Raw genomic sequence first — 9,617 nt, forward strand, 5'->3', positions numbered from 1 at the left:
ATATGGAGACCATAATACTCTACTATTCGCCCAAGTACTCTCGGAAGAGGAGGATCTTCAGACTGGGTTTGAAGACAGTGAGCGTTGGACTCTGCTGTTCGGACACCCAGGGAAAGCTTGTTCCACCACTTCGGTACAGGACAGAAAAAAGCCTGGACGCTCGTCTTCCGTGGTCTTTCACTTTCTCTGTTCGGTGCTTGGGCCCCTGTGCATTGCTGTTCTGGATATAGTAAGCTTTGGTAAATACACACATAGCATCTCACAACCTTTCTCGCCTAATTAAATTACAGTATGTACAGTTAATGAGTGCCGTATGGTGTCTAAACTTTTGCACAGTACTGTTTCCGGCCCGTTGGACACTATTTTTTAATCGTTTTTTTAAACCCACATATGACACTAGGTAGCCCTACGAAGCCCCACATGCCCAGTCATAGTCTTTCACATTCTTCTATCAGTGCTTGGACCCCTGTGCATTGCCGTTCTGTATATATGGCTCTGCACAGTGCACTTCAGTAAATACACCTCTGTTCAATTACGGCATGTAGTAATGTAGTATTCCGTTCAGTGGGCGACCAAATTTTCCTTTAATGTTTAGAGTTTAATGTTTCATAAATTATTAATCACAGAACAGAGCTCATTTGCATATATCTGTCTTAAAGGAGCAGGGCAGAAACAAAACCAGCCTGTTTAATGTATTTTTGGGCCTGTATCCTACAATGGCTTGTGGGGTTAAACTGTTTTTCTCTCTATGGCTGATATATGTAAATGAGCTCTGTTCTAATTGGCTGCACTGAATGGTGCTTCAGTCAAGAAGCAGTGCAGTCTGAAACACTGCTTGGGAAGTGGGCAGGGCTAAGGAGCTGTAGGCTGAATAGTCAGGCATGTGTAAATGCCTGGGCTTTGCGACGTCACAAAAACAGATAACTTTACAGCTTAGTTTCTGTTACCTGCTGCCGTGCAAAAACCTTGTATCTTCAAAATGGAAGTGAGTAGAAAATTATTTGCTTCCAAGTCATTTTGGAGCATTTCTATTGGTCCGTTCGTCGAAATTCTGATACTGTGTAAATAACAACAGCCAGATTTAGATTATGTCACAAAATTGAAAAATGGAGAGAGAAAAAATAGAGATACAAGGTTTTTACATGACAGCAGTGATATATGGTCTGGGAGGTGAGTTAAGCACTGTTAAATAGTGCTTACACACTATGGGAATCTGGTGATATGGGCATTTAATGAATAAAGAGAGGTCATTTATAAAAAAAAATATCAAAATAATTATGTAAAAATGATGTATTTTATGATTTTTTTGAACATTACTACAACAGTTCAGTGCCTATACTAACAGTATACCTCTGTATTGAGCCTTTTACCACAGATCACAGTACTGAGGCGTCTTCCTAAGCATATCAAGCTAAGCTAATTAGCATGTTTTACAGTTACTTTAGAGTTAGCCTTAGCATAGCATCCTTTTTAACTCCTTGTGACCAGGCACAGTCGTAACCTGGTGTCCTCTGGGCGTTCCAGCTGTAGGAAAGGGTCACTCCAACATTTCTTCTCTCAGCCACTGCTCCACACGGTACCCTCGGTTTAGCCCTTTCTGCTGAACCAGCAGTGCACTGCCTCACTACGGGAGCATATGGAGCCCCCAGGGGGCGTGCTGCCTTTTTGTCTCTCATAATTGAGGTCTCTCTAATTGGTCTCTTTGGGGAAACGGCTCAGGAGGAAAGGTGGTGCGAGGTTGGCTTGGTTAGGGTAACTTGATTACGTGGGCTGTTTGTAACTGATTCAGGCACAACCACAGGATTGTGCCACTGAGCCATGCAGGTACTTGATTATTCTGCTTGAAGGGTTGAGGTGGGCCCAAATTAATGAGCTTTAACTGTGGGTCCAAATGAGTGGAGATAAAAGGTTTTGTTCTGACAGCAACAATAAGCATTTCAGCATTTCTTTGAGTTCTTTCACTTGTCCTGGTGCTCTGTAGAACCTTTGCAGAACCCCTTTTTTCAATTTAGCATACTGCCTGGTCCTGAAGCTGGCCTGGTGGACCTCAGAACCAACCACCTTGAGTAAATCCAGCATGCCCAGTTAAACAGAGGACAAGCAGAAGGTGGGAAGGTAAAATTGGGAGAAACACAAGTTCAGCCAGATTCTCCTCACCCATCAGATTTCACGATCAGACCCTCCGTACCTGACGGCAGTGGTCCAAACCTGATGCGTACCTAGCTCGGCCCTGACCAAACCCATTGGGAATAGCCAGGTTTCGTCAGGGTCAGACACATAGGCATACCTCAAAGCTGAGCTGGATTTCCTGATAGCCTGCACTGTGTGACGCTCTCCGTGGTCCTGAAATCCAGTGGCTGCCCATTCCTCCCATAACTGGGTCACATATTCATTCAGAACCAGGCTGTTCTGCAGCCTCGGGTCAGGCACCCTTAACTTCTCTCATTTGATTGACATGTGACAAATAAATCTACGCTTTGACTGATGCTTATTGGTCCACACTGATGCAGTCAGTGCTGTAAGAGATCCTGGACCAATAGAAATGCTAAGAACATCACATTTGAGGCGCCGGCGCATTTGTAGGCTCCAGAGGGTGCTCTGTGGAGGTTGCTCCTCAGCCGTCCAAGCAGGGTTGGATTTCTCGCATCTACACAAATCTTAATTAAGAAAAATAAATAATTAATTAAGAAAAACCTGGTGATTGAAACCATTCTCAGGTCATACAGAGATTATAGCCGAGATGATGTGGTCTGTGGGCTGAGGGTAAAAGCATCAGTGCCTTGTGAAATAGACATTATATGGACAGAAATATTAGGACACCTGCACATTTACACCTACAGGGGTTTTTATGACATCCCATTCTGAATCCGTAGGCTTTAATATGGAGTTGGTTTGGAAGCTGGTTTGGAAGCTCTTATTATCCAGTTATTATCCAGCACAGGGAATGATGAGAATCGGGTCCGCATAGCCGCTTATCCGCTCTGAGCTCAGCACTCGGCCCTGACCCCGCTCTGTAACTTTACGTGGTCTGACAGACACTCGGTGGCTGAGCTGCTCTCTGTGAGCTGTTCCTCCTAAACTCTTCCACTGTTCAATAATAACACCACTCACAGCTGATGGAGGAAGATCTAGGAGGGAGGAAATTTCACCAGCTGACTTGTTGGCTCCTATTACATACAGAACCACACTGGAGTTCAGTGAGCTCTTCAGAACCTCCCGTTCTTTCACTAATGTGTGGAAGAAAGGCCGACTGCATGGCTAGGGGCTTGATTTTATACCCCTGTGGCAAAAGGAATGAATGGAACGCCTGAATTCAGTGATTAAGAGCTGTGTCCAAATACTTTTGTCCATGTAGTGTATATGCACTTTTGATGTTGAAGTTATCCTTATTTTAACTGAACTGAAATTTGTGATTTCTTGATGCATTTACCATTCACCACACACGTTCTACATAACAGTTAGAGAACCCAAGTAGGAGAACCGTAGGAACGTGTATAAAAATGAACAGTGAGCCTCAAATCTACGGGATTTCAGTTCGTGTTGTACAGAAATGTGGTTCCAGCTTGTGATGCTGTTCTTTTTTTTCTTACTGACAGCTGGCAGTAGATCCAGGGAGGGGTGCTTGCTGTGTGTGTGTGTGTGTGTGTTCGTGCACGTGAGGGGCTCAGCTGCTGTGCTATCATTACTGTCATTAGCTCCCACTCTGTAACGGGTTTATCCTCCTGCTATTGCGGAGTGAGCCGACTGCTCTGATTTCATTAATGCTGCTCTCCCTGTGTGTGTGTGTGTGTGTGCACGGTGTGTGTGCACGGTGTGTGTGCACGGTGTGTGTGCACGGTATGTGTGCACGGTGTGTGTGCACGGTGTGTGTGCACAGTGTGTGTGCGTGCGAACCCTCGACCGAACTGTTTCAGCTATGCTACAACTGCACACACGTCCGTCCACAGGCCAGCACAGTAGCGAGTTTATGTAATCTATGAAACTGTCCGTTATTCTGTTGGAAATGGAGAGGCCAGTCTTTCAGCACCACATTACTGACCCAGCCGTGTGTGTTTGCTGACCCAGCCGTGTGTGTTTGCTGTACTCTCTGTGGAAAAGTAATGACAGTAATAGTATTGTGTCCCTATTGTTAGAAATCCGGCATACAGGAGGCAGATTCAGGAGTCAGGAGACTGGATCTTCAGTGTTGATGAGTTTATTGATACACACAGAGATGTACAACTCGATCGGTCACGGTCAGTCTAGTCTAAACCAATCCAGCCTGGTTAGGCATATTTCGAGAGGACCTTATATACATTGGGAACTGTAGGAGGGGAAAGGATGATGAAGAAGAGGAATTTAAGGAGGGGTTTGTGGGTACACACACACACACACACACACACACACACACACACACAGAGGAAGTGAGTAGTCTGCAGTGTTTAAAGGAGCTGACTGTGAATCTGGCAGATGGTCTTCACAGGATTTCATAAGGAACGGACCAATAGAAAAGCTCCAGAGTTACTTCAGGAATGTAATCTCTGTAGGACAGTAATAATATATGACTCTTTGAATGGTTGTGGTTTGAAATAAGGATGATCTGAGCCTCTTAATGCTGAATATCAGCCAATACCGATCTGATCTGTGTTATTATAAATAATCCAACACAGTTTAGATCAGACGAGCTGCTGATTAATCCGATCAGTAAAATCTCTTTATTTTCAGGATCAGTTTCTATAATCAGACTTTCTGGACTGAAAATGATGTTTTATAGTGTTTAATATCTGATAATCCAGTCTGATCTCCTCCCTGACCAATCAGCTCCCAGCTCCTTTACCACACTGCAGTCTGATCACTTTCTGTATGTGTGTGTGTGTGTGTGTGTGTGTGTGTGTGTGTGTAAGTGTGTAGTGGTACACACTCTGGACTGGTATCTGTGGTGGTTGTGGGTCTACTGGTGTGTAATAACTGGTTTATAGTGGGTGAATGTGCTGTGTGTGAGATAGGGGTTTCTATAGCGTGTGTGTGTGTGTGTGTGTGTGTTAGCATTAGCGTTAGCCTCCACTTGGTTCTGAATGGGCGGTTCTCCCGCTGGTAAAACGGAGACTTTCATTGGGAGTTTATACTAAAGTATGAGGATGAGGAGGAGGATGCGGCCCAATACTTCACAAGAATCATCACAGTTAGGAGCTGGACGTTTAAGAGAACCTCTACTTTGCTTGGTGGTTTGCAGCTAGAACCTTAAATATATCTATTTTTTACACTAAGGAAGTCCTCAAGGATTCGTATAGCGGATTGCAGGGTCACAGAGGTGTTGCCTTATTTGGAGGGGACATTATTTGGTCAGCAATTTGGTCAGTGTACGGACAGGACGGAGATTGGACATGGGTAATGTCTTAATTGAGGAAGTCCGTTCTCCGGCGCTTAGCATGGCCCATCACACTCAGTCACACTCAAACACAGTCACACTCAGCCGGTCTCAGTAATTAATGCTGATATAGTGATTCTAATGACCTCCTTCGAGCTGAGGAGCACCAGCGACTTCTTCAGACCGCCGTCTGGTGTGTGGAGTTTTCTGGTGGAAGCTCCGCGTTCAGCCTCAGCCTTCAGATTGACTACATTTGAGAACGTTTACATAAATTTACAAATATTAGCTGTTAATAATTTGCACATATCACAGCCATAAAGCACCGGCTTGACCTCCAGGCACAGAAGATGCAATTAGATGCTTATTTTATGGCTTGTGAAATCCATATGAGTCAGTCAGAATACCAGAGCATTGCTAATGTCCAGAATAAGGAGACAGCTGTGAGTGTATCGGACATGGCTATTTGATGGACAGTGTAGCTTCTGTATTGTCTGGCCCAGACACACTTGTTCTACCTGCAGAAGGTGTGTTAATAAGGGGCTCCAACTGGAGTGCTGACGGTATTCTGCAGCACATGCTCGACATACCTGGAGGTGTATTCTGAGACCGTAAAACAGCCCTGCTGCTCGAATCCTGTGGATCCTGCTGCTTAAATTCTCTCTAAGCTGACGGAAGGAAGGATAGCCGCCGTCTTTCCCGAGAGGAAACTTTCTAATGATGTTTTTATTCTTATAATACAGTTTAATTCACTGGAATTTTGTTTCATACAGACATGAGACTTGACTTGGAATCCGATCACAGATATTGGAAGTCAGATTGGAGTTTAGAGATTTGAGACTTCTGCGATTTCGAGAGCGACTCTGCCTTCAGCTCCAAGAGTCTACACTTGACTCACTCGCCCACCAAAGACTCTAAAGTCGTACCTTAGAGACTCAAGACCGGAGGAGGACTCATACCCTAGACATTTGAGACTTGATGAGGAATCTTACCCTGGAGACTTGACTCTGACTTGTACTGTAGAGACTCAAGACTGGAGGACTCATACTGTCAAGGCTTCAGACTTGATAAGGACTTGTACCCTAGAGACTCAGGACTCAATGAGGACTTGTACCCTAGAGACTTGACTCTGACTCTGAGACTTGAGACTGGAGGAGGACTCATACTGTCAAGACTTCAGACTTGACGAGGACTAGTACCCTAGAAACTTGACTCTGACTCGTACCATTGAGACTGGGGGACTCATACTGTCAAGGTTTGAGACTCTGTGAGGACTTGACTGGAATCTGACTCGTATCATAGAGACTCAAGACTGGAGGGGGACTTATACTGTCAAGGCTTGAGACTCTGTGAGGACTTGTACCCTAGAGACTCAGGACTCAATGAGGACTCGTACCCTGCTGACTGGAATCTGACTCATATCATAGAGACTCAAGACTGGAGGAGGACTTATACTGTCAAGGCTTGAGACTCAGCGAGGACTCATACCCTAAACACTTGAGACTCGATGAGGACTTGTACCCTAAAGACTTGACTCTGACTCAAACACTAGAGACTCCAGACTCAACCCTAGAGACTCAGGACTCAATGAGGACTTGTACCCTAGAGACTTGACTCTGATTCTGAGACTTGAGACTGGAGGAGGACTCATACTGTCAAGACTTTAGACTCGACGAGGACTAGTACCCTAGAAACTTGACTCTGACTCGTACCATTGAGACTGGGGCACTCATACTGTCAAGGTTTGAGACTCTGTGAGGACTTGTACCCTAGACACTCAGGACTCAATGAGGACTCGTACCCTACTGACTGGAGGAGGACTTATACTGTCAAGGCTTGAGACTCAGCAAGGACTCATACCCTAAACACTTGAGACTCGATGAGGACTTGTACCCTAAAGACTTGACTCTGACTCAAACACTAGAGACTCCAGACTCAACCTGGACTCTGAACCCAGAGACTCAAGACTTATCTTGGACCCGCACCCTAGAGACTCAGAACTCAACTCAAGACTTGAGACCCAAAGAGCTGACTCAGCCTAAACACGGCTTGGACTTGGCTTAAGACTTTAAACCCGTCTCAACTTGGACTTGTACCCTAAAGACTCAAGGCTTAACTCAGACTCACACCCTTAATACTTTAAACTCATACTCATACTCTGGAGACTCAAGACTTAACAAGGACTCGTACCCGAGACCTGACTCGACTCTGACTCGTGCAGTAAAAACCTGCGACTCAACTTTGATCCACTAGACTTGGACTAGACCCAGATTCACACTCCAGACACTTAAGACTTGATTGGATCTCGACTTGGCCTCGCACTTAGAGACTTGACTCAGGCCTAAACCCCAATGACTCTCCGAGAATTGCCTCAGACTCAGTACCTCAGAGACTTGCCAACATCGTCATCTCTGAGAAACGAATGTGTTGATTTATTACACTTTTGCGTTTCAGTTAATCCAGCTGTTACCCATCATGCTCTGGATCAGATTTTTGACTTTGTGTTTTTCTGTTTTCCTCTAGGTGAACGGCACAGAGGCGGACTATGAATACGAGGAGATCACACTTGAGCGAGTGAGTGTGTTTTATTCCTGTCCCCCCTCATGTTCATACTGGTGTCCTCTCCTAGTTCCACCATTGGCCGAGTGCAAAAGCCTCGCCGCAGGGAGCCCAACTCTGTTATTGACGGATCTTCCTCGTACTGGAGCACCACAGCCGGCAGCAGAGTTCATCACATTCAGCTGACTGATGGCAGAGGGTGAAGAATCAAAAACATGGTGAAAAGGATAAACACTGGGAGCTGCTCAATTTAATGCCTTTGTAATAACGTCAAACTTTGACAAAAGTATTGGGACGCCTGCTCATTCTGCTCGTTTCTTCCAAAATCAAAGGTTGGAGTAACTGTCTCTGTTGTTCAGGGAAGGCTGTTGGATGATGATCACCATCCCACCTCATCCCCAGCTCCCCAACTCATCCCAAAAGTGTTGCACAGAGCAGCATCCATCATTTCAGAGAGCACATTTACTTCCACTGCTCCACAGCTCAATACTGGGGGGGCTTTAAAGAGGCTTTATACCCCTCTACTAGCCCACGCATGACATTAGGCAGCTAGGAGAGTTGGGAGAGTCCTATTCTATCAGCAGTACTTCTCTACAGGGACTAGGGCTAGCTGGGTGCATTCTTTAGAAGGGGTGTCCACAAACATTTGGACATAAATTGTAGCTCATTGAAATCAGCAGTTCCAGTTTTTCAATTTGCATCGTTATTTAATCATGTGACCTTATGGGGCTTAATAAATGTGTAATTACCAAACCATATTTAAACAATTATGTCATATATGGATGAACGTATAGCATCTATGCCCCCCTCCCGAGCCCGAGCCCTTCCTCTGCAGCACCCCCCCGTCACCATGTTAAAGCACAGTAATTATAATGCCAGATTTCGGAGGCAGAAGAGGCCAGCCAGCCAGAGCGCCGCTCTCCAGTCTTACAAACATGCCTTATCTCCAGCACTACTGAGGCGGAGGAGGCGGAGGCTGAGGCGGAGGCTGAGGCGGAGGAGGAGGAGGAGGAGGGGAAAAAAGCGCACCATCTTGCCTTCCGCAGCTGAGACTTAATCCCGACTGTGCCTGTGGCTTTCTCTCCCCCCCCCCCTCTCTCGCTCTCTTCCCCCTCATCATCTTTTTGCGTGACCCAATTCAGTGTGGTTCTCTCAAGTAGCGCATTATTAACTCAGCATAAATAAACAATGCTCCTCTCCGCTAACCGCCGCTCAAGCCACTTAACACCCGGCTCCTTTTCCCAGCAACGGCGCCCAGCTAAATGCTACACGACCCGAAAGGTCCAGTGTTTACTGGGCCCCCCTGGTTGGTTCTGCTGCTTTTACGTGATTGACTGGCTCCAGCTCAGATCTGTGCCATCGCTGTGATGTCACTCACGGGGCCGACACCGCTCATTCGGATGGAAATAAGAACATTGACGTCAGTGGATAGATTTACACCCCACACTCCTACAAATGAAGGTTCTACAAAAGGGTTCTTTAAACTATACCATAGACCTGGACCTGGAAGCAGGTTTCAGTCCTGGATTTTGGACTTTGTGACCAGTCAGTTACATTACATTACATACAAAATCCAGGATTGGATGACCCCTGCCCTAGCAGAACCATTTTTGGCTCCAAGTTGAAGATGTGTGTGAGGAGCAGTGGAGTAGACTAAAGGTCTAAAGGTTCTTCATGCTGCATGTGGTTCTAGGGCCTATTTGGGCAGTGACGG

General features: G+C 45.8%; 1 protein-coding gene across 1 annotated transcript in view; it reads left to right on the forward strand.

Moving 5' to 3' along the window:
- dlg1b (discs large MAGUK scaffold protein 1b) overlaps positions 1 to 9,617 on the forward strand; it is a 137,104-nt gene that overhangs the window by 88,265 nt on the left and 39,222 nt on the right. Inside the window, 1 exon segment of the mRNA XM_072669294.1 lies at positions 7,868 to 7,918. Coding sequence (XP_072525395.1) covers positions 7,868 to 7,918 — 51 coding nt within the window.

Source organism: Salminus brasiliensis, chromosome 23, assembly GCF_030463535.1.
Source record: "Salminus brasiliensis chromosome 23, fSalBra1.hap2, whole genome shotgun sequence".
NCBI lineage: Eukaryota > Metazoa > Chordata > Actinopteri > Characiformes > Bryconidae > Salminus > Salminus brasiliensis.